At 48.7% G+C, this 25679-nt stretch overlaps 1 protein-coding gene across 8 annotated transcripts in view; it reads right to left on the bottom strand.

The window, feature by feature from the left end:
* Nucleotides 1-25679, bottom strand: part of ITSN2 (intersectin 2) — a 135922-nt gene that overhangs the window by 69974 nt on the left and 40269 nt on the right. For 5 of the 8 annotated variants that reach the window (XM_077291508.1, XM_077291505.1, XM_077291511.1 and 2 more), the window contains 14 exons: nucleotides 24360-24502; nucleotides 23512-23575; nucleotides 19266-19403; nucleotides 11228-11307; nucleotides 10578-10840; nucleotides 10237-10386; nucleotides 7272-7412; nucleotides 6833-6920; nucleotides 6572-6720; nucleotides 4511-4591; nucleotides 3817-3950; nucleotides 2514-2962; nucleotides 1196-1305; nucleotides 378-553 (listed from right to left, as the gene is read on the bottom strand). In XM_077291508.1, the coding sequence (XP_077147623.1) occupies nucleotides 378-553; nucleotides 1196-1305; nucleotides 2514-2962; nucleotides 3817-3950; nucleotides 4511-4591; nucleotides 6572-6720; nucleotides 6833-6920; nucleotides 7272-7412; nucleotides 10237-10386; nucleotides 10578-10840; nucleotides 11228-11307; nucleotides 19266-19403; nucleotides 23512-23575; nucleotides 24360-24502 (2166 nt within the window). The remainder of the gene's footprint in view (nucleotides 1-377; nucleotides 554-1195; nucleotides 1306-2513; nucleotides 2963-3816; nucleotides 3951-4510; nucleotides 4592-6571; nucleotides 6721-6832; nucleotides 6921-7271; nucleotides 7413-10236; nucleotides 10387-10577; nucleotides 10841-11227; nucleotides 11308-19265; nucleotides 19404-23511; nucleotides 23576-24359; nucleotides 24503-25679) is intronic. The other 3 variants (XM_077291510.1, XM_077291509.1, XM_077291513.1) reach the window with 1 other exon arrangement.

The raw sequence follows: 25679 nt of genomic DNA, 5'->3' as shown, positions 1-25679 counted from the left end.
ATTCTCTTTCCCAATTCCCTGCGTTGGAGAATACAGAACTACATAACAAGATGCATTTTGGAAGCATCTATAAAAGGAAATGTTAGAGGGGGTCTCTTCCATGACTACATGTACTTTTGTGACCACCAGGGGAAGCCCTGCTGTTATAGGGAAATGGCCTTACTATGATTATAGGGAGAAGGCGGATGCTCAGCAATGACTACTGGGGAAAAAAGGGTGGAATTCTGCTGTGACTAAAGGGGGGGGAGTAATGGATGCAAGGGTACGTCTGGGCCAGGGGGCTGCCTCAAATGCAGGCTCATATCCCATTTATATACCCTACAGTACCCGCACATTTATTAACCAGTTCAGTAACTGGCAAAATCAATTCTGCTTACCTGGCAGGCGGTGAGGTAGATGACACAGATATGGTTGGCGGCAGCAAGGCCTTCTTCGGAGATGCCGACTTCTCAGTCTCCGGCATTTTTTCTGCATAATTTGAAGGAAACCAGCCGACATTTCCCTTAAAACAGCCATACAGCCAGCCGGACTCTCCAATATTATTTTCATCCACCTGGAGATAGGAGAAGAGCAAGTTAAATGTGCAAACCCAGCACCAATCGCTTTTCTTTGTAGTTCTAAACAGGATTAGCGGAATTAGATAATAAACCCAAATACTTAAATCCCTAGCGTAGGACATTTTAAATCATATGGTCACCACTGGTTGCATTGTTTTTTACCTAAATGCAGTATTTTGGGCTAAAAAAAATAATCTTTGCAAACTTTGGACCATTTGACTTCTGCATCCTTTATGTATTACTGTACATAGAAGAATGAGTTATCAGTGACTCCATCAGTGACCTCGTGTGACACTAGTGTTTAACCCTTATGCATCTTCTCCTGAACTCCACTACACTGAATTAACCCCAAATGAAAGGTCGAAGTGTTATCCGGTCAAAAAAATCAAGAACATAATGTACAGTGATACATAGAGGCTGTAGAAGTCAAAACAGTCCAAATATTTCTAATAAAACCCTATTTAATAATAACACATCTCACAGCAAGATTATCGAAAAATGGGGCAATTAGTAGGCCTGTTGTATGGGACATGAGATTGTAGGACATGTTATACGCTAAAAAGAAACCACAGAACAGCCAAAGGGCAGCCCAATATAAGCCTGGCTCTGCCCTGGTTACACTTATTCACAGCCTTTACCTGAATGGTATCACCAGCATTGAAACTGAGCTCGTCTGCATTTCTGGCCTCAAAAGGATATAGAGCAGTGTAGTTTTCGAAAGCCGCAGACTTTCTGCTCTCAGCGTTTCCTGCAGAACAACCAATAACCACATTAGAAATCTGTGCCAAAAGAGGCAAAAAAGTACATGTTTTTTATGGTTCATTTACTACCTTAATGTAAAGTTTGACAACTTCCTAAAAAGTATCCATCAAAAACCTCCTACCATTTTCTTACTGCCGAGGGATCTGGGAAAAAAAGTTACAAATCCATCAGAGCTCCTGATCCTGTCCTCTCTAGTGTGGAGAGGGGAGAAAGTATCTACACAGTCTCAGGCAGGAAGTCAACAAGGATAGACACTCAAAAGAAAAACATCTGAAACTTGGATCAGGAGGGAGTGATAACAAATGAAAAAATTAAGATAGACTGAACCTTGTAATTTTTTTATCATATATTAAAGGGGTTCAAAAACTTTAAAAAGAATCTGGCATTAGTTTTTTTTCTATTTAATCTGAGAGCAGCATAATGTAGGGGCAGAGATCCTGATTCCAAAGATGTGTCACTTGCTTAGCAGCTTGCTGTAGTTTCAACACAATTAGTGCTTTATCAACAGGAGATTATCACTGTAGGACTAGGTGTCGCGTGCCAGGCCGTCCAGCTAATCTGTGTAACCGCGCCCCCCACCACTGATTGGAAACCTGTACACAGGAAGCTGCCAATCAGTGGTGTGGGGCCGGGTTATACACAGCTCAGCATTTGAGCTCTGCTAGATCTGCTGAGAGAAATCAGAGATTCGATCAAAATGGTACCAAGCAGCCCTGTAAATTACATCACTGGAATCAGGGTCTCAGCCCCTACATCATGCTGCTCTCAGATTACATAGCAAAAACCTGCCGACAGATTCTCTTTAAGGTTGGAGTGTCGGACACTATAGGACCTTAGTAGATTACATGCTTACTATTAATAAATTCCCATCATGTCCTCTACTCCAGTCACATCTGTAGCTGCATTCACAGCTGTCATTAGCTCCGCTCACAGGTTTTATTTTGCCTTATATGTCTATGGGAAGAGTCAGACGGCCGTATAACGGACGAAGATCACAATGCAATGCTCGGACTGGCCGGCGGCTCTCCTCAGCCGAGCGTGACAGCCGCATAAAAACACATGCTGTCACGCTCGGGTCAGGAGAGCAGCCGGCCAGTCCGAGCATTGTGCTGCTCAATTTGCAGCAATAGCAGCTAATCAACAAAGCATGCGATATCACTTCCAGCAGCTGTGACGGAGCACTTATACACTTACCTTCTCTTCCCTTGTCGATGCTGCCGTGTCTTCCACTGATAGCTTTGAGCTTGTCCGCAAACTTCTCGTCTATGCTGAGCTTGGAGAAGCGTTTCTCGGGTTCTTTGCTGCTGTCTTTCCGTCTCCTCTCCTCCTCTTTGCTTTTATCCTCTGCTTCCTTTCTCAGCTGCGCCTGCCTGCGTATTTCCTCTTCCTGTTTCCTCCTCTGCTCTGCCTCCCATTCTACCTCTGCCCGTTTCCTCTTCTCTTCCTCCTCTCGCTGCCTCTCTTCCGCCAGCTTCTGCTGCTGCGCTTCCCGTTCCTTAATCCTAGCTGCTTCTTCCTCCGCCCGCTGCTTCTCCAGACGCGTCTGCTCCTTCCTCCGTTCCTCCTCCTGCCGTCTCTCCTTCTCCTCCTCTTCTTTCTTTACTCTCTCCTTCCATAGATTCTCCTTCTCTTGTTTGGCTTTTCTGTCCCCCAAAAAAACAAGCAAAACACAACGTCATTGATTTCACACAGAATTACAATGCACGATCCAGACGGATTGTGCGAATGATTACAATCATTTATTCCAAATATTAAGTGGAGGGTGCCAACAATTCTGTCTGGCACATTTTGGGAATTTTTTTGTGTACCGGTAATTATGTCCAATTTGCCTTTTTTTCTCTCTTTTTTTTGTGTTGTTCCAATACACACAAAGGAAATAAATGTGTGTATAACAAAACAAGTGCAACTGCAATAATTCTCTGGGAGAAATGCTTCATTTTCTGGAATAATTTCAAGGGCGCCAACACTTTCGTCTGTGACTGTACAGAAGTGCTGAAATATTGCTGTATAAAAAACAAACGATTGGATAATTGCCGGATCAAGTCCCCTAAAGGGACTTATAAATACAGTGAAAAGTGGAAAAAATGATTATAAAAATGTAAGACTAAAAAAAAAAAAAAACATAAAAGTTAATTTATTAAAAATAAAAATAAAATACACAAATGTTCTATCGTTAAGTCCGATTTATCAAAACATAAAATTAATTAACCCAACAGGTAAACGGCGTATTAAGAAAAAAAAAAAGTGTAAAAATGCCAAACATTCCCTTACACAGCCTCATCAACCAAATATTGAAAAAACATTACCGATCTCTGAAAATGGCAAAAAAAATATTAAAAAATTTTGGGGGTAAATTTCCAAATTTTTGGAGACACTTAAGTAAAAAGACAAACAAAAGAAACCCAACTATAGATGTTTGGTATCTCTGTAATCATGCTGACCTGGAGAATAATACTGCCTGGTCATTTCTACCGCATAGTGAACGCTATAAACATACCTAGCAGCCTCCTCCTCGTCCTTTTTCTGGGCCATCTCTGCATTCTTTCGCTCCAGATCCCTCAGTCTGTCTTGCTTGATTTTCTGCAGTTGGTGGAGAGCCGCCTGCTGCTTGTTGTGACTTTCTCTCAGCTCCTAGTAAAGGCAAAAAAAAAAGTTCATCAGACAATAATAAAAGTATAAAACGCGGCAGCGATGGAGCTGTGCTGTGCGGCATGCACGGACGTGACAGTGTATGGGTCGATGGAGAAGCCAACATATAAAAACACTATGGTTTTGTCATTGCAGAAGAAATGAGGTCTGGATTTTTGGCCAAATCTATTTCGAACCAAGCCGGGCTCCAACCCATCTGTAATCTCTATATGAACCACTAGATGGCACTCTATGATTGACTATGTAATAAAACAGCAAGGGGGCATTTATATAATATAACATCGATGCGGAGAGCTGAACTTGTGGAGCAACGTACAACATAAATACTCCGACACACACAGGTCTCAGGAGCATAACGTAATAATGGACTGAAGAAGAACTGAAGGAAGGGACGAGCCTCCCGGACCCCTCTCTTCTACTCACCTGGAACTTCCCCATCCAAAAAATGAGCACATTCATACCAGAAATGGAAAGCGAGAAATGGAAATACAAGGAAAGAATAAGAAAGCGACAGGGAAAGGAGACATTGAAATTGAAATAACCTTAAGCAAGAGGAAGAGATTGCGGAGACAGCTGAGGAGAGACAGAAGGCACTGCAGAACAGAGTCATCCATATTCTCATGCTGCAAGATAAGGCAGAGAAGGCACAGTAAGTACTGGGCTCCCCGCTCCTGGGCTGCGGGGAAACGCCGGAGAAATGGGGGCAAAACTCATCTCTTCACAGCTCTCCACAATTAGCACCATTCCAGGCCCAAGCATTACCCACTGCTGGAAAGGTCAAGGCAAAGGGTCCGAAGGCTGAGGATCCTAAGTCAGGCTGCCTGGTCCTGCGAGTTTGCCACCCTGGCCGAGACCTTGGCATGCATGCCAACGGCCAGAGGACGAGCCACGGCGGGACATGGCCAGAGGACGAGCCACGGCGGGACATGGCCAGAGGACGAGCCACGGCGGGACATGGCCAGAGGACGAGCCACGGCGGGACATGGCCAGAGGACGAGCCACGGCGGGACATGGCCAGAGGACGAGCCACGGCGGGACATGGCCAGAGGACGAGCCACGGCGGGACATGGCAGAGGACGAGCCACGGCGGGACATGGCCAGAGGACGAGCCACGGCGGGACATGGCCAGAGGACGAGCCACGGCGGGACATGGCCAGAGGACGAGCCACGGCGGGACATGGCCAGAGGACGAGCCACGGCGGGACATGGCCAGAGGACGAGCCACGGCGGGACATGGCCAGAGGACGAGCCACGGCGGGACATGGCCAGAGGACGAGCCACGGCGGGACATGGCCAGAGGACGAGCCACGGCGGGACATGGCCAGAGGACGAGCCACGGCGGGACATGGCCAGAGGACGAGCCACGGCGGGACATGGCAGAGGACGAGCCACGGCGGGACATGGCCAGAGGACGAGCCACGGCGGGACATGGCCAGAGGACGAGCCACGGCGGGACATGGCCAGAGGACGAGCCACGGCGGGACATGGCCAGAGGACGAGCCACGGCGGGACATGGCCAGAGGACGAGCCACGGCGGGACATGGCCAGAGGACGAGCCACGGCGGGACATGGCCAGAGGACGAGCCACGGCGGGACATGGCCAGAGGACGAGCCACGGCGGGACATGGCCAGAGGACGAGCCACGGCGGGACATGGCCAGAGGACGAGCCACGGCGGGACATGGCCAGAGGACGAGCCACGGCGGGACATGGCCAGAGGACGAGCCACGGCGGGACATGGCAGAGGACGAGCCACGGCGGGACATGGCCAGAGGACGAGCCACGGCGGGACATGGCCAGAGGACGAGCCACGGCGGGACATGGCCAGAGGACGAGCCACGGCGGGACATGGCCAGAGGACGAGCCACGGCGGGACATGGCCAGAGGACGAGCCACGGCGGGACATGGCCAGAGGACGAGCCACGGCGGGACATGGCCAGAGGACGAGCCACGGCGGGACATGGCCAGAGGACGAGCCACGGCGGGACATGGCCAGAGGACGAGCCACGGCGGGACATGGCCAGAGGACGAGCCACGGCGGGACATGGCCAGAGGACGAGCCACGGCGGGACATGGCCAGAGGACGAGCCACGGCGGGACATGGCCAGAGGACGAGCCACGGCGGGACATGGCCAGAGGACGAGCCAGGGCGGGACATGGCCAGAGGACGAGCCAGGGCGGGACATGGCCAGAGGACGAGCCAGGGCGGGACATGGCCAGAGGACGAGCCAGGGCGGGACATGGCCAGAGGACGGAGCCAGGGCGGGACATGGCCAGAGGACGAGCCAGGGCGGGACATGGCCAGAGGACGAGCCAGGGCGGGACATGGCCAGAGGACGAGCCAGGGCGGGACATGGCCAGAGGACGAGCCACGGCGGGACATGGCCAGAGGACGAGCCACGGCGGGACATGGCCAGAGGACGAGCCACGGCGGGACATGGCCAGAGGACGAGCCACGGCAGGACATGGCCAGAGGACGAGCCACGGCGGGACATGGCTGAAGAACGAGTCAGGCTGGCGGGCCGGGAAGGAGCTAGAGGACGTGTCGGGTGAGGGCCAGCGGCTTTGGAAGAATCTTGTAATACAGATGTCAAGCTTTCCCACCTTGAGTTGGTTGTTGAAAGTGTCCATCTCTGATAACTTTGCAGACGTCTCCTTCTCCAAGGCGTCCATCTGCTCCCGGAGCCTCTGGCACAGCCCATCCTTCTCCACATTTTTCTTCTGAATTCCAAGGAATCCGGAGTTGGAGTTATCTGTTAGAGAAGAGAAGCCGGTATCACATGGAGCGTCCCCCACACTGGTCACTGACCGCTCACTGGGCCGCACTAGGGTCACAGGTCAGGAAATAAAGGGGCCATCACTCACCCGAGGGTTTTCCCAACTGAATCTGCTTCATCTTCTCATTCAAGGCTTGTTTCTCGGGCAGCAGACCGCTCAGCTTATTCTGATATTCCTACAGGACAAATAGAAGGAAAAATTAGAAAAACAAAAAACCCTTCCCCTAATGTTGTGCTTTCACCTTACAGGTTGTATGTGATTAGAATAAACCGGCCACATAACAAGCGCCCGTCCGGCAGCTCAGCCCAGTGTGGTGAATGGGAACGCGGCTATTTAGTCTTCTTTATGGGTGGAGGGTTATACATAATATTTACAGGAAATCTGTTGCACAGCCTCATAATGCACCTCAGCTGCTGCAGAACCTCATAATACACACCTCAGCTGCTGCAGAACCTCATACTACACTCCTAAGTATCCAAGTCCGGACGCCCTTTCCTCCCTGAGATGCTGACCATGCTGCCCTCACCTGGAGCTGCTGCTGCAGCTGTCTGATCTCCGTGACTCCCACATCGCACTTCTTGTCTATTGTGTTCAGCTCGTTCTTCTTCATTTGCTTCCGTCCCCGGACATCTTGCACTTTCAGACTGATTTGTTGATGTTTCTCCTCCTAAAGAACACGACAAATCGATATAGGGAACGAGATTAATGGCTGCCAATTATAGGTTTTATTAATGAAGAATTGCTATATTGTACTGAAGGATGTAACTCAGGATCAGTAATGTATGTACACAGTGACTGCACCAGCAGAATAGTGAGTGCAGCTCTGGGGTATAATACAGGATGTAACTCAGGATCAGTAATGTAATGTATGTACACAGTGACTGCACCAGCAGAATAGTGAGTGCAGCTCTGGAGTATAATACAGGATGTAACTCAGGATCAGTAATGTAATGTATGTGCACAGTGACTGCACCAGCAGAATAGTGAGTGCAGCTCTGGAGTATAATACAGGATGTAACTCAGGACCAGTAATGTAATGTATGTACACAGTGACTGCACCAGCAGAATAGTGAGTGCAGCTCTGGAGTATAATACAGGATGTAACTCAGGATCAGTAATGTAATGTATATACACAGTGACTGCACCAGCAGAATAGTGAGTGCAGCTCTGGGGTATAATACAGGATGTAACTCAGGATCAGTAATGTAATGTATGTACACAGTGACTGCACCAGTAGAATAGTGAGTGCAGCTCTGGGGTATAATACAGGATGTAACTCAGGATCAGTAATGTAATGTATGTGCACAGTGACTGCACCAGCAGAACAGTGAGTGCAGCTCTGGGGTATAATGCAGGAGGTAACACAGGATCAGTAATGTAATGTATGTACACAGTGACTGCACCAGCAGAATAGTGAGTGCAGCTCTGGAGTATAATACAGGATGTAACTCAGGATCAGTAATGTAATGTATGTACACAGTGACTGCACCAGCAGAATAGTGAGTGCAGCTCTGGGGTATAATACAGGATGTAACTCCGGATCAGTAATGTAATGTATGTACACAGTGACTGCACCAGCAGAATAGTGAGTGCAGCTCTGGAGTATAATACAGGATGTAACTCAGGACCAGTAATGTAATGTATGTACACAGTGACTGCACCAGCAGAATAGTGAGTGCAGCTCTGGAGTATAATACAGGATGTAACTCAGGACCAGTAATGTAATGTATGTGCACAGTGACTGCACCAGCAGAATAGTGAGTGCAGCTCTGGAGTATAATACAGGATGTAACTCAGGATCAGTAATGTAATGTATATACACAGTGACTGCACCAGCAGAATAGTGAGTGCAGCTCTGGGGTATAATACAGGATGTAACTCAGGATCAGTAATGTAATGTACGTACACAATGACTGCACCAGCAGAATAGTGAGTGCAGCTCTGGAGTATAATACAGGATGTAACTCAGGATCAGTAATGTAATGTATGTACACAGTGACTGCACCAGCAGAATAGTGAGTGCAGCTCTGGAGTATAATACAGGATGTAACTCAGGACCAGTAATGTAATGTATGTGCACAGTGACTGCAACAGCAGAATAGTGAGTGCAGCTCTGGGGTATAATACAGGATATAACTCAGGATCAGTAATGTATGTACACAGTGACTGCACCAGCAGAATAGTGAGTGCAGCTCTGGGGTATAATACAGGATTTAACTCGGGATCAGTAATGTAATGTATGTCCACAGTGACTGCACCAGCAGAATAGTGAGTGCAGCTCTGGGGTATAATACAGGATGTAACTCAGGATCAGTAATGTAATGTATGTACACAGTGACTGCACCAGCAGAATAGTGAGTGCAGCTCTGGAGTATAATACAGGATGTAACTCAGGACCAGTAATGTAATGTATGTGCACAGTGACTGCACCAGCAGAATAGTGAGTGCAGCTCTGGGGTATAATACAGGATGTAACTCACGATTAGTAATGTAATGTATGTACACAGTGACTGCACCAGCAGAATAGTGAGTGCAGCTCTGGGGTATAATACAGGATGTAACTCAGGATCAGTAATGTAATGTATGTACACAGTGACTGCACCAGCAGAATAGTGAGTGCAGCTCTGGAGTATAATACAGGGTGTAACTCAGGATCAGTAATGTAATGTATGTACACAGTGACTGCACCAGCAGAATAGTGAGTGCAGCTCTGGAGTATAATACAGGATGTAACTCAGGATCAGTAATGTAATGTATGTACACAGTGACTGCACCAGCAGAATAGTGAGTGCAGCTCTGGGGTATAATACAGGATGTAACTCAGGATCAGTAATGTAATGTATGTACACTGACTGCACCAGCAGAATAGTGAGTGCAGCTCTGGAGTATAATACAGAATGTAACTCAGGATCAGTAATGTAATGTATGTACACAGTGACTGCACCAGCAGAATAGTGAGTGCAGCTCTGGAGTATAATACAGGATGCAACTCAGGATCAGTAATGTAATGTATGTACACAGTGACTGCACCAGCAGAATAGTGAGTGCAGCTCTGGAGTATAATACAGGATGTAACTCAGGATCAGTAATGTAATGTATGTACACAGTGACTGCACCAGCAGAATAGTGAGTGCAGCTCTGGAGTATAATACAGGATGTAACTCAGGATCAGTAATGTAATGTATGTACACAGCGACTGCACCAGCAGAATAGTGAGAATATTTGTTGCACGTACAGTGGTTCTCCTCACATGCCTGTGGTATTGTGCCTGCACATATAACCTACCTATCGTGCTTGTGATGAATACGGCAGGTGCAGGTGTGCACAGACACGTCGCAGTCGATGGTGTTCACCTCTCAGTGTAATAATTGAATGGTGACTGTGAGCCCCCATTAAGAATAATGTGATACCCCCCAGCTCTGCAGGAAGCTCAGTGTCCAGTGTGCCAGTGTTAGGTGACCTGTGTGGCGGTTACCGGTGACGGGCCTTACCAGCGCCTCCAGCTCCAGCTGTAAGCTCTTCTTCTTGGACTTCAGCTTCACTATCTCCTCCTGGTCTCTATTCCTCTTGTTGAAAAGCTCCTGACGCCGGATCCTCTCCAGCTCTTGCTGCCTCTGTCGTTCCAGCTCTTGCTTTGCCACCTTTCGGAAAGACAGCAACACATTCATAGAAATAAATGCTTAACTCTTTCACAACCTGGCGATTTCCCATTTTCCTCATTTTTGTTTTTTCCCTCCTCTTTTTTTCAGACCCATAACTTTTTTTTTTTGTATGAGAAGTCAGGGCCCGAGGTTCCTTGCATGCTTTTAACCTAATACCTTCGGACACCCACCTCCCTTCTCTCGATTTCCTTCCTCTTCTCCTCCTCCCTCAGCCGCTCCAGCTCACGCTGCTGCTCCATGCGCCGCTCCATCTCCAGCTGCTTCTTGCGCTCCTGCTCCTGGCGCTCCCGCTCTTGGCGCTCCTGCGCTTCCCTTTCCTTCTGTGCCTTCCTCTCGGCCTCCCTTTGCTGTTGCTCTAGGAGAACCTGGCGTCTCTTCTCTAGTTCAAGGTTACCCCTCTCCATGTTCTCCTTCCTCCTCTCCTCAAACGTCGCTATCCGTGATAAAGCAGAAAATGAAAATGTCACAAATCATCGGGAAAAGCTAAAAGGGGAAGCATGGCTGCCGGGAAGAGGAAAATCCTCAGATGGTTTGTGTCAACTTTATAAGTCACACACTAACCATAGGAGGAGAGAGAACGTCCCGATTTCTGTAGGTACGACTGTTAGGACCCCCCCTGGGATCACCCCCCGAAAGAGAGCTGCCGAGTCCGGAGTGGAGCTCGAGTATGCACGCCTCCGCGCCATTCTGCTGGAAATAGTGGAGCACGCTTGGACCGTCCCATAGAGAAAGAATGGAGCGGAGGTGCACATGCATGGGATAGGTAGGGGGTCCCAGCAATCAGACCCCCAGCGATCAGAAAGTCGTGAATCGCTCTCACCTGCTGTCTTTTTCTGAGGCGGCTCCTCATCTTGCATCCTCTTGTATGTTGGCAATGTTCCATTAATGGTGTCGTCACTGCTGCAAGGAAAAGAATTTTAATGTGAAAAAATTAAATTTAAAAAAACATTTATTTTTTAGCCAAATATTTATAATTGAGAGTCCTCAGTGGTTAATACCTTTTAATGGCTAACTGAAAAGAGGGTAACAAATTTCAAGCTTTTGAGACTACTCAGGCCTCTTCATCCAGCATTATTTTTTAGCCTTCATCCAGCGCCGAGCTTTTAGCATCTATGCGAGTTACACAACATTTCTGGTTCCGATACAGAGGGATGGAGTTTTTCTTACCGTCATGGCCGTTCTTACGCTCACTTGTTCCTTTAGTTTGACGTCACATTAAAGGGGGTCTTCCGGCTTCATAAAACGTCTGTCCCTCAAAATTTCGTTTCACTCCCCCTCGCAGGGTCCGGCGTTGAGCCTCCGCTGCTGCTTTCGGTGTTTGTTATTGTCTGCAGCGTTTTCTTACTTGCAGACAATCAGCGAGCTCAGCGGTGTGACATCAGACACCAGGAGCAGTGGCAGAGACTCGGCCCTGGACCTGGGGAGGGGGGAGTAAGGCGCAGTTTTAAAAAATTAAAAAACAGAGTTGGGGAATATGGGATTTCTGAAACTGGAAAACCCTTGAAAATCCTTCCTAATCCATAGGAGTGCACTTCAGTCTTGGAGGACAGCGGAGATCATCTGAGCACTTTTGACTCTCTGTTTTAGGGAGTTGTGGGGACAAAGAACTCTGAACCCGTCCGATCAAAATTTTAGATCTGTAAATTACCAAACATACCAGTGTATGGTACAACTAAGAGGTCACAAATAATCTCAGGCTGCAAAAACATACATGGCGGTGGTCTCCAGATATTTCTAAGTGTATGAGAATTTTAAGTGCAGTGCCTTGCGAAAGTATTCGGCTCCCTGGAACTTTTCAACCTTTTCCCAATGTGACAAAACACTCCGGGATCGCCTTTGCTGGGGTCAAAGGTCACGTGGTTTGTGCATTGAATTCTGAGGCGACAGCAGGTTTCTTAGCAAGCTGACTTCAGGTCAGGTTTATTAACGTGAAAGTAACATAGAAAAAACAAAGCATAAAAATAAATCCTAGCCTGTCCGGCACTAACTAACAGATACGTTGCTATCTCAACAACTGGGGGGGCTTCTCCCTCCCAGCCAACAACACACAGTCCATGAGCACAGCTCTCACTCACGTTTGTCTCACACAGACAGGCAATCTGTGTGCCCCAGGCTGACTCAGGAAACCCTCAGCTGGTCAGCCTTTATTCCCGCACTCATTAACCCATCATTATCCTGAAGATACTGAGCGGCCTAATTCACATAGGACAAATACCTGGGTGAGATATACCTGCCCCCGACTACCAGACCGACATGATTCTTACACCATATATCATGCTTCAAACAAAGATACCAAATGTTAATTTTTGGTGAAGAATCAACAACAAGTGGAACACAATTGTGAAGTTGAACGAAATTTATTGGTTATTTTACATTTTTATGGAAATTCAAAAACTGAAAAGTGCATTATTCTTCACCCCCTTTAACTTAATACTTTGATGCGCCGCCTTTTGCTGCGATTACAGCTGCAGTCACTTGGGGTTTGTCTCTATCAGTTTTGTACATCGATAGACTGAAATTCTTGCCCATTCTTCCTTGGCAAACAGCTCGAGCTCAGTGAGGTTTGATGGAGATCGTTTGTGAACAGCAGTTTTCAGCTCTTTCCCCAGATTCTCGATTGGATTGAGGTCTGGACTCTGACTTGGCCATTCTAACACCTGGATACGTTTATTTGTGAATCATTCCATTGTAGATTTTGCTTTATGTTTGGGATCATTGTCTTGTTGGAAGACAAATCCCCGTCCCAGTCTCAGGTCTTTTGCAGACTCCAACAGGTTTTCTTCAAGAATGGTCCTGTATTTGGCTCCATCCATCTTCCCATCAATTTTAACCATCTTCCCTGTCCCTGCTGAAGAAAAGCAGGCCCAAACCATGATGCTGCCACCACCATGTTTGACAGTGGGGATGGTGTGTTCAGGGTGATGAGCTTTGTTGCCTTTACACCAAAAATATCGTTTGGCATTGTTGCCAAAAAGTTCGATTTTGGTTTCATCTGACCAGAGCACCTTCTTCCACATGTTTGGTGTGTCTCCCTGGTGGCTTGTTGCAAAGTTTAAACAGCACTTTTTATGGATATCTTTGAGAAATGGCTTTCTTCTTGCCACTTTTCCATAAAGGCCAGATTTGTGCAGTGTACGACTGATTGTTTTCCTATGGACAGACTGTCCGACCTCAGCTGTAGATCTCTGCAGTTCATCCAGAGTGATCATGGGCCTCTTGGCTGCATCTCTGATCAGTCTTCTTGTTTGAAATGAAAGTTTAGAGGGACGGCCGGGTCTTGGTAGATTTGCAGTGGTAAGATACTCCTTCCATTTCAATATGATCTCTTGCACAGTGCTCCTTGGGCTGTTTAAAGTTTTGGAAATCATTTTGCAACCAAATCCGGCTTTAAACTTCTCCACAACAGTATCACGGACCTGCCTGTTGTGTTCCTTGGTCTTCATGATGCTCTCTGTGCTTCAAACAGAACCCTGAGACTATCACAGAGCAGGTGCATTTATACGGAGACTTGATTACACACAGGTGGATTATATTTATCATCATTAGGCATTTAGGACAACATTGGATCATTCAGAGATCCACAATGAACTTCTGCACTGAAAGTAAAGGGGCCGAATAAAATTGCACGCCCCACTTTTCAGTTTTTTAATTTCCACAAAAATTTTATAATAACCAATAAGTTTTGTTCAACTTCACAATTGTGTTCCACTTGTTGTTGATTCTTCACCAAAAATTAACACTTGGTATCTTTATGTTTGAAGCATGATATGTGGGAAAAGGTTGAAACGTTGCAGGGGGCCGAATACTTTCGCAAGGCACTGTACTAATTATAGAAATATATCAAGTAATTCTGAATTCATAGAAGTGCGTCCAAAAACCCGTAAAAAGTATCTGTTCCTCTGGAGGACTCAGCACCTCTGTGCACTACACAGACTTCCCATACATTACTGTGTAATACTTCATTTCTCCAGCGGTGGTGCTGCAGGAAAATCGAATATTTTCAGTCCAGGCTCCATCACAGATCGCAGCCGATCACTGGAGGTCTCAGCCCTGGCAAACACCTTAATCAATCTATTGTCTCCCAAAAAGGAATTGCCCAAACCGGAAAATACCTTAAGGGTATGCCCGCACGACGCATCCCTCAGAAGGGAAAACTCGCTGATTTCTCAAGAGAAAGACGCTTCAGGTAAGGTTATTCTATTGTTGTTTTTTTCACTAAAGCATCTTTTTCAGAGATTTTTTGTTGTTGTTTCCAGCACTTTTTGTTTTAGCATTTTTGTGGCCTTGATGCCTTTGGGACGCTCGGGTGCCTTTTGAGCGCCTTCCCATTGACTTCTATTGTAATATTGTAAAGCGTACAATGTCTTCCGAGCAGAAGCCGCCTTAAGAATGATCCCGCCACTTCTTATGACCACTTGGTGTCTTTGTAAACCTCAAAAACCTAAAATTTGTACAGCGAGTTGACTTTACATAGACATGCATACATTCGGAGGGGTTTTGAATATTCACGTTGTGCTTTTTCATAAGGCTTTCAAATCGGTATCCGCCTGAAAAAGGCGTCAGGTGCACAAACCCCAAGAGTCCGATCACATTTTTTTGCGGTATATAAAGTTAAGAAAATAAAAGTTCTAACAAGAATTTCAAAAAGTATAAATAATAACCACAAAAAAGCAGCATGAATCTTACAAGTAAGAAAATGTTCTTTCCTTAGACGATCCCGTCCACCGCTTCCTTAAAGCCATCGTGCCTCAGCGGCCCCCCGAGCTGCTGCAAATTTACAACTCCCAGCATCCCTTGCTGTGCAGGTTGAGAGTTATAGTTGTATAACGGTGACAACATAACTACATACACAGAGTGTACTCACCTCGCCCTCCGCATACACCCCGTGCACCCCATCAGTCTGTAATAGCTGTGCTCCGGGGAGAGGCAGCGGCACAACGGCCAGCAATCCCTTATCTAAGCTCCGCATCCGTCATATAACAGCTGTGCCGCACAGATAAACCGCAGCCTTAAAGGGGACCTCACATTAACCAGTGGCCTTTTTTTTTTATTATTGCAATTTTTGTTTTTCCTCTACATTTATTCCTAGAGCCATATTCATTTATATCTTTACAACATTTTTGTTTCACTTTGTGTGCGACGAATTGTAGTTCAGAAACACACCATTCACTGTACCATAGCAAGCACAAAAAAAATGGATTAAAAAATAAAGTAAAATGCAAAAAAAAAGAAAGATCTACAATGCCATCATTGACGCTCAGATTTAATTTTTACAGTCTTCACTGTGCAATAACAATGATAGGTACTGAATTTGGATTATTGCAATAGGAAAAGCAGGGCAATCTGAACCTTTATTATATATATAATTTTATGGGAGACTTCCTTCCCGATATATAGACAGAAATGATTGAATGGGTAATAAAAAAATATCTGTCTGTCTTACATATGTCCCCTTTGCTGATAATCTGCATTGCTGGGACCAAGATCTACACTGACCCAGTCTCCTTCCCCCTCTGGCAGCTGACAATAGTCTGTATTTATAGCCTACTAGATGGTGGCCCGATTCTAACGCATCAGGTATTCTAGAATATGTATGTATGTATGTATGTATGTATGTATGTAGCAGCCACACAGTATATAGCACAGGCCACGTAGTATATAGGAGCCATGTAGTATATAGCAGACAAATACTACGTGGCCTGTGCTATATACTATGTGGCTGCTATATACATACATACATATTGTAGAATACCCGATGCGTTAATACAGCCTAAACAGTATATAACACAGCCTACGCAGTATATAGCAGCCACGCAGTATATAACAGGCAACGTAGTATATAACACAGTCCACGCAGTATATAGCGCAGGCCACGCAGTATATAGCACAGGCCACGCAGTATATAACACAGCCCAAACAGTATATAGCACAGGCCACGCAGTATATAGCAAAGCCCAAACAGTATATAACACAGCCCAAACAGTATATAACATTGCCCACATAGTATACAGCAGCCCACGCAGTATACAGCAGCCCACGCAGTATACAGCAGCCCACGCAGTATACAGCAGCCCACGCAGTATACAGCAGCCCACGCAGTATACAGCAGCCCACGCAGTATACAGCAGCCCACGCAGTATACAGCAGCCCACGCAGTATACAGCAGCCCACGCAGTATACAGCAGCCCACGCAGTATACAGCAGCCCACGCAGTATACAGCAGCCCACGCAGTATACAGCAGCCCACGCAGTATACAGCAGCCCACGCAGTATACAGCAGCCCACGCAGTATACAGCAGCCCACGCAGTATACAGCAGCCCACGCAGTATACAGCAGCCCACGCAGTATACAGCAGCCCACGCAGTATACAGCAGCCCAAGCAGTATACAGCAGCCCAAGCAGTATACAGCAGCCCAAGCAGTATCTAGCAGCCATGTAGTGTATAACTCAGCCCTCATAGTATTTAGCAGTGTGGGCACCATATCCCTGTTAAAAAAAATAACTAAAATAAAAAATAGTTATATACTCACCCGCAGGGATCCAGCGAAGTCCTGGCGATGTGCGCGCAGCTGCCGCCATCTTCCGTTCCCAGGATAGATTTCGAAATTACCCAGAAGACCCAGAAGACTTAGCGGTCTCGTAACGGAAGGTTAGAATAGCAAGTTTTTTTTAATTATTTTTAACATTACATCTTTTTACTATTGATAGGGAGCATCAATAGTAAAAAGTTGGGGACACACAGGGTTAATAGCAGCGATAACGGAGTGCATTACCCGCGGCATAACGCGGTCCGTTACCGCTGGTATTTACCCCGTGTTTGCGGTGACTGGACGGGAGTATGCGGGCGCCGGGCACTGACTGCAGGGAGGGACTAATCGGACTGTGCCCGTCGCTGATTGGTCGCGGCAGCCATGACAGGCGGCTGGCGAGACCAATCAGCAACACGGGAATTCCGTGACGGAAGTTGCAGACAGAAAGACGGAAGTACCCCTTAGACAATTATATATATATATACTAGATGGTGGCTCAATTCTAACGTATCGGGTATTCTAGAATATGCATGTCCACGTAGTATATTGCCCAGCCACGTAGCATATTGGCCAGTCACGTAGTATATTGCCCAGCCACGTAGCATATTGCCCAGTAACGTAGTATATTGCCCAGTAACGTAGTATATTGCCGAGTGACGTAGTATACAGCACAGAGCCACGTAGTATATTGGACAGCGAAGTAGTATACAGCACAGAGCGACGTAGTATATTGCCCAGTCACGTAGTATATTGCCCAGCTAGTACGTAGTATATTGCACAGCCACGTAGTATATTGCACAGCGACGTAGTATACAGCACAGAGCCACGTAGTATATTGCCCAGTTACGTAGTCTATTGCCCAGTGACGTAGTAGAGCCACGTAGTATATTGCACAGTGACGCAGTATACAGCACAGAGCCACGTAGCATATTGGCCAGTCACGTAGTATATTGCCCAACCACGTAGTATATTGCACAGAGACGTAGTATACTGCACAGAGCCACGTAGTATATTGCCCAGTTATGTAGTATATTGCCCAGCCACGTAGTATATTGCCCAGCCACGTATTATATTGCCCAGTCACGTAGTATATTGCAGAGACCTAGTATACAGCACAGAGCCACGTAGTATATTGCCCAGTTACGTAGTATATTGCCCAGCCACGTATTATATTGCCCAGCCACGCAGTATATTGCCCAGCCACGCAGTATATTGCCCAGCCACGTAGTATATTGCCCAGTTACGTAGTATATTGCCCAGCCACGTAGTATATTGCCCAGTTACGCAGTATATTGCCCAGCCACGTAGTATATTGCCCAGTTACGTAGTATATATTGCCCACTTACGTAGTATATTGCCCAGTGACGTAGTATACAGCAGAGCCACGTAGTATATTGCCCAGCCACGTAGTATATTGCCCAGCCACGTAGTATATTGCCCAGCCACGTATGTCACAGGTTAAAAAATAAAAAATAAACATATACTCACCTTCCAGGACCCCTTGTAGTCCTGTCGCCCACTTCTCGCGCAGGACCTGTGATGATGTCGCGGTCACATGACCATGACGTCATGGCAGGTCCTTCTCGCAGCCCATCCTTGCCACCGGAACCTGCCGCTTACATGGAGCGGTCACTGGAGCGTCGCGAGGAGCGGGAAAGGTGAGTATATAATGATTTAATTTTTTTTGTAATCATTTTTAACATTAGATGTTTTTACTATTGACGCTGCATAGGCAGCATCAATAGTAAAAACTTGGTCACACAGGGTTAATAGCGGCGGTAATGGAGTGAGTTACCCGCGGCATAACGCGGTCCGTTACCACTGGCATTAACCCTGTGTGAGCTGTGACTGGAGGGGAGTATGGAGCGGGCGCCGGGCACTGACTGCAGGGGAGTAGGGAGGGACTAATCGGGCTGTGGCCGTCGCTGATTGGTCGCGGCAGCCATGACAGGCAGCTGGCGAGACCAATCAGCGACTTGGATTCCATGACAGACAGAGGCCGCGACCAATGAATATCCATGACAGAAAGACAGAAGGACAGAAAGACGGAAGTGATCCTTAGACAATTATATAGTAGATAGATAGTAAATCTGACTAAGAAGCACCCAGGCTTAGACAACAAAACGCAGGAGCAAAGAAAAAAAAAAAAACATGCTAGGAAAGTGGCATTATTAATGTGCCAGGCTGAGCAGCAGGCACGACCGGCTGTCCTGCAGCGAGTTGACAAATCCAGACCCCTAACAGTATACATGTACAGGTGTATGTACAGGTGTAACCAATACAACTAAAACATCCATCAATGTACAGGCAATTAAATATACACGTACCGAAATGATGGTGGCATGAGCTCTGGGGGCAGAGTCAGAGGCAGCGGCAGGCCGGCTTTTGCCATATCTGTTAAATGCATGGCTAGCACAAACTCATCAGCTTTCAGTTTTCCATTTCTGTCGATGTCAGCGAGTGACCTACGAGAGAAAATTAAGATTAAGCATTATAATAAAACTCCTTCACATAGAAGTTCATATGCCAGTTATTTCTTATACTTATATAAGAAGTGCCAGGGGCAGGGCGGGCCGGCGCCTCCCACTACACAGGAGCCCTGGGCGGGCCGGCGCCAACCGCTACACAGGAGGCCGGGGTGAGGCGGAGCCTCCCGCTACACAGGAGGCCGGGGCGGGCCGGCGCCAACCGCTACACAGGAGGCCGGGGTTGGGCGGAGCCTCCCGCTACACAGGAGGCCGAGGTGGGGCGGAGCCTCCCGCTACACAGGAGGCCGGGGCGGGCCGGCGCCTCCCACTACACAGGAGGCCGGAGTGGGGCGGAGCCTCCCGCTACACAGGAGGCCGGGGTGGGGCGGAGCCTCCCGCTACACAGGAGGCCGGGGTGGGGCGGAGCCTCCCGCTACACAGGAGGCCGGGGTGGGGCGGAGCCTCCCGCTACACAGGAGGCCGGGGTGGGGCGGAGCCTCCGCTACACAGGAGGCCGGGGTGGGGCGGAGCCTCCCGCTACACAGGAGGCCGGGGTGGGGCGGAGCCTCCCGCTACACAGGAGGCTGGGGTGGGCCGGGATCACCCACTACACAGGAGGCCGGAGCCACCCACTACACAGGAGGCTGGGGTGGGCCAGAGCCACCCACTACACAGGAGGCCGGGGCGGACCAGCGCCACCCACTACACAGGAGGCCGGGGCTGGCTAGAGCCTCCCGCTACATAGGAGGCCGGGGTGGGCCGGAGCCACCCACTACACAGGAGGCCGGGGCGGGCCGGAGACACCCACTACACAGGAGGCCGGGGTGGGGCGGAGCCTCCCGCTACACAGGAGGCCGGGGTGGGGCGGAGCCTCCCGCTACACAGGAGGCCGGGGTGGGGCGGAGCCTCCCGCTACACAGGAGGCTGGGGTGGGCCGGGACCACCCACTACACAGGAGGCCGGAGCCACCCACTACACAGGAGGCTGGGGTGGGCCAGAGCCACCCACTACACAGGAGGCCGGGGTGGGGCGGAGCCTCCCGCTACACAAGAGGCCGGGGTGGGGCGGAGCCTCTCGCTACACAGGAGGCCGGGGTGGGGCGGAGCCTCCCGCTACACAGGAGGCTGGGGTGGGGCGGAGCCTCCCGCTACACAGGAGGCTGGGGTGGGCCGGGACCACCCACTACACAGGAGGCCGGAGCCACCCACTACACAGGAGGCTGGGGTGGGCCAGAGCCACCCACTACACAGGAGGCCGGGGTGGGGCGGAGCCTCCCGCTACACAGGAGGCCGGGGTGGGGCGGAGCCTCCCGCTACACAGGAGGCCGGGGTGGGGCGGAGCCTCCCGCTACACAGGAGGCCGGGGTGGGGCGGAGCCTCCCGCTACACAGGAGGCCGGGGTGGGGCGGAGCCTCCCGCTACACAGGAGGCCGGAGCCACCCACTACACAGGAGGCTGGGGTGGGCCAGAGCCACCCACTACACAGGAGGCCGGGGTGGGGCGGAGCTTCCCGCTACACAGGAGGCCGGGGTGGGGCGGAGCCTCTCGCTACACGGGAGGCCGGGGTGGGGCGGAGCCTCCCGCTACACAGGAGGCTGGGGTGGGGCGGAGCCTCCCGCTACACAGGAGGCCGGAGCCACCCACTACACAGGAGGCTGGGGTGGGCCAGAGCCACCCACTACACAGGAGGCTGGGGCTGGCCAGAGCCTCCCGCTACATAGGAGGCCGGGGTGGGCCGGAGCCACCCACTACACAGGAGGCCGGGGCGGGCCGGAGCCACCCAATACACAGGAGGCCGGGGCGGGCCAGAGCCACCCACTACACAGGAGGCCGGGGCGGGCCGGAGCCACCCACTACACAGGAGGCCGGGGCGGGCCGGAGCCACCCACTACACAGGAGGCCGTGGCGGGCCGGCGCTACCCGCTACACAGGAGGCCGGGGTGGGTCGGAGCCAACCGCTACACAGGAGACCAGAGCGGACTTGTGTGCCTTGCTATAGGGAGGGAAAGTTCCAGCACCTATAGTGCTGGCTGAATGCTGATGAAAGGGAATCAACTCACTCTCACAGTGGATAGCAGGTTACAGAGCAGGAGTATCAGGTCAGTTCCTGGCCACCAAGACCCGGGCTATTCTACAGCTTTTGGGTGACCATTACAGGTTCATAACTTGTTTTAATGGCCACTTTAAGGTATGTGCACACGTCCAGAATGCATGCAGAATTTTCCTGAGATAAACCTGAAGTTTTCCGCAGGAATTCTGCATGCGTTTTTTTTCGCGTTTTTTTTGTGGATTTTTGTGTTTTTAATCCGGACACTCCAAAACAATGGGAAATCCGCATAAAATCCGCAAAAATAATGAACATGATGCTTCTTTTACCGCAATGCGTTTTTTTTTTTTGCGGAAAAAAATGCATCATGTGCACAAAAATTGCGGAATGCATTTTCTAAATGATGGGATGCATATGTATGCGTTTTTATAGCGTTTTTATCGCGAAAAAAATGTGAAAATTCCTGAACGTGTGCACATACCCTTAAGGTTACAAAGCCAACACGGCTATAGTTGGACTGTCAGAAGGGAAATGTTTGCAGAGTAAGCAACAAAAGCAAACAATATGCAGGCGCTGTGTGCACTTGGCCGTGTTCTCATGGAGGAGGAACGTGACGATAAAGGTTACATGTAGAAACAGGGGAGCATTTCCCTGAACATCCGCCGTCTTCCTTCCTCTCTTTCTAATCAGCCTGGCAGTGTACGAGGCTCTGCCTGCTCATGTCCGGTCTTGTGACGGTGGCTTGTCAGCCTGGACAATGTGGCCGCTCCACCATCTGCCTCCCCCGCGCCCTCCGTCTACACAGGGGAGGTTTGTCACATGCCCAGTAATATCGTCTGTTATGGGGGGCATTATACTATGGGAGTGTAATCCAAATTTGTGCACAGCTACACTGGAACTATAGTGGGGCTGCTGGCTAATTCTACAGGAAGAATTATATTTGCGGCTAGTTACAGTTTTAGGTTCCTGCAAAAAGTATTTTTGCAAAATGTTGGAAAGACGATACCGACTGATGCGACTCGCCACAATGGCAGATCCGCATGTGTGCAGACATAAACCATGAGCTTATAAGGGGGCTCTCCAGCCTGCCCAAGCCACAGTCAGCGTGATATCTACATGGACCCCCTCCTGGAGTTATGGGAATGACCGGATGTAGAGACATGCTACTGATCTGCAAACGATGGAAAAATTGAGACAAAAGCAAAATCTCTATCCCCGCACTTACAGCCTCGGCTGTTATCAATAAGGTTATTAATGGTTGTCTTGAAAATGTTCTGCTTCCCTGCATACACTTGGGCAAATCATCAAGATCCGCTGCTGGCAGCGACCAATGACGTCCCCAATGTGCTCGAAGGGGGATAAGTCCTGTGTGGACTGAGAGTGCTCCCATGGCTGCAGCATCTCCAGACTGGTCTCCCATCAAGCACATCTGGGATGTCATTGGCAATTACTCTGGAGCCGCCAGCAGCGGATCTTGATGATTTGCCCAAGTGCATTCACAACAGCAGAACATTCCTTACATGACCATTAGTAACCTCACCGGTAGAAGCCAAGGCTGTAAGTGCGGGCATTTCAGCATGTGGCAGCATACTCTATTCTAAATGAATCAAGATGATTTGAACATTTTTTTTGTAGTTCTTCATCGTTTGCAGATTAGTGACATGTCTATCCTGTGATTTCCATCATTCCACGACTTTTCCTTCTTGGTGTTGTGATTTCAATGTTGAGGAGTGTAAGTCAGACATCTATATGGGAAAGGATTCTTTACAGTTAGTGGAGTCGGATAATGAAATATTTTCAGCTTTGTATAAATCTAGTATTAAATAATTGTCTGTGAAAGACTGAACCTACATAATGTGACCCTGAAACTGGGCGATTCTGGGGCGGGTTCCTACCAGTCTGATTGACAGGTCTCGTCCTATAAAGAAGTAGGGAGAGACCCATCAATCAGGAGACGCTGGGCTGGTAGAAGAGGGCGGGAGCCGCCCAGTGGACTCCTCTTCCCCTGTCCAGACTCCTCCCCTAGTGCTTTAGGTGATGCCATATGCATGTCGCTTACCATATCGTAGCCAGCTGGGTGTGTGAGAGGCTGGATTGTACCAGTGATGATTTCACTTGAGACCCTGAAAATAGAAAATGTAACAGCCATGAACATGCTGTCTAAACCCAACACAAAAGGGATCCCTCCCTTTAGATAAGTTTTTCCTAAAAGTTTTGTTAGTACTAAAAAAAAAAAACCACAAAAAAAAAAACAACTTTCACTTACTCACCCTACCCGGGTCCAGTGTCGAGTGTCCGCCGCTGCTCCTGGTGTCCGTCACATCAACAGCGCTGCAGCCAATCGACTCATGCCACCAAAATCAGGAGAGCTGCTTAGATCAGTAATTGGCTGTCGGCGTGATGTCAGTAGCAGACACCGGGAGCATTGGTGGAGACTCAGCCCTGGACCTGGGGAGAAGGAGTAAAGCGCAGTTTGTATTTATTACTATCGGAGGTTATAGGAAAAGCTTTTCTGAAAGGGAACAATCCCTTTAAGTTGGTTGTACAGACAGATGTTGGACAGAAAATGTTCCATATACTCATCCATTGTTTATCGCAAGGGAACAAAATACTGCAGACACCTCAGGAGGGGTCTTATTTCCTGGGAGAACAAAGGATTGGGCATGTAAACAGCCAACAGCCTGATCCTTCTCTCCCTACACCAAAAAGACCGTTTAGCACCAGTTTCATGGTGGTAGAAGAAAAAAAAAAAATCTGCATTACAAATAGCAGTGCCCCCTTTATACAACAGACCCTTCTGGTCCGTACCCTGTCCCCGCAGCCAGGGGAGGACACCACGATGAGGGGTTACATTCGGGGGCAGGTGTCATACGTGGCACCATCCCGTGTACCCGCACACTTACCCACCTGTTAGGTAGCCACACATGGCTTTATCAAGGCTATTAAACTTCTGCCTGTACTTCAGCCTGGAGGCCTGCGGCACGGCCCAGTCCTGGGTGCTAGCCTTCGGGGAGTTACCAGTCAGTGATGTGGTGGAAGAGGAATTGGAACTTACAAGACAAAAAGGGGGAAAAAAAATATAAAATAAAAATCACTCATTCATTGCAGACAGCTACGACTCCCATCTTAAAGGCAATGTCAACTGTTCTTAATTCTAGTGTCATTAATTTGATATTATAACCACTTGTATTAGGCTACGTTCACATTTGCGTTGTGCGCCGCAGCGTCGGCGCCGCAACGCACAACGCAAACAAAAACGCAGCAAAACGCATGCACAACGCTGCGTTTTGCGCCGCATGCGTCTTTTTTCATTTATTTTGGACGCAGCAAAAATGCAACTTGCTGCGTCCTCTGCGCCCGTACGCGGGCGCCGCAGTGACGCATGCGGCGCAAAACGCAAGTGCGACGCATGTCCATGCGCCCCCATGTTAAATATAGGGGCGCATGACGCATGCGGCGACGCTGCGGCGCCCGACGCTGCGGCGCTGACCGCAAATGTGAACGTAGCCTTAAATGTTCCCTGGTGGTGGCCATATTGGAGACTCACCCTTTTTTCCTGTATGGTGCGACGCTTCATGGCAGCTGAAGTGAATACTACAGTCAGTGATGGAGTATAGCGCCGTCCAGCAGAGACAGGTGTAAGGTGTTTTTTTTCCAGGGTTGAAAAATTATGACTATTTTCTTCCAGAAAGAGCGCCACCCCTGTCCATAGGTTAAGTGAGGTATTGCAGTTTCGCTCCTCCTTTGCCGTGAAGTCACACAGCATAAAGGCTGTCAAGTTAAGCAAGACGAGGCGGGGAATAGAGCTGGAGTGACGGAGACTTCACATCTGATACAGCCATTTGTATGTCAATTAAAACGCTGATTTCTCAGTAACAGAGGCACAGACCGGCCATGTAAAAGTATTGCTGGACTTGTCTTTGAAAGAGCTACATGTGCATATAAATAGTTTCTGGGGTGAAAACCTGCTGACAGATTCCCTATAGCGTGAATATGTGGACTGATTCTGGAGAACTCTCTCTGGTAATAACGAGATGGCTCTGCTTATTCTGTCTAAGTCTATGCAGCGAAGCTGACCACTGAACAAAGTGTCAAAAAACATATGGCAAAAGGATTCGCCATATTTTGCCAAGTTTGTTAAGAATAGTAACTCACCATTCATTAATGACCATGTGAAGAGCAAATGAGACACATTCAGCTTCACTACATCGGTATGTTGCAGATTTA

Source organism: Ranitomeya variabilis, chromosome 2, assembly GCF_051348905.1.
Source record: "Ranitomeya variabilis isolate aRanVar5 chromosome 2, aRanVar5.hap1, whole genome shotgun sequence".
In the NCBI taxonomy this organism is placed as follows: Eukaryota; Metazoa; Chordata; class Amphibia; order Anura; family Dendrobatidae; genus Ranitomeya; species Ranitomeya variabilis.
Note: the sequence above shows the minus strand (reverse complement) of the source record. Positions and strands in the feature narration are given on the sequence as shown.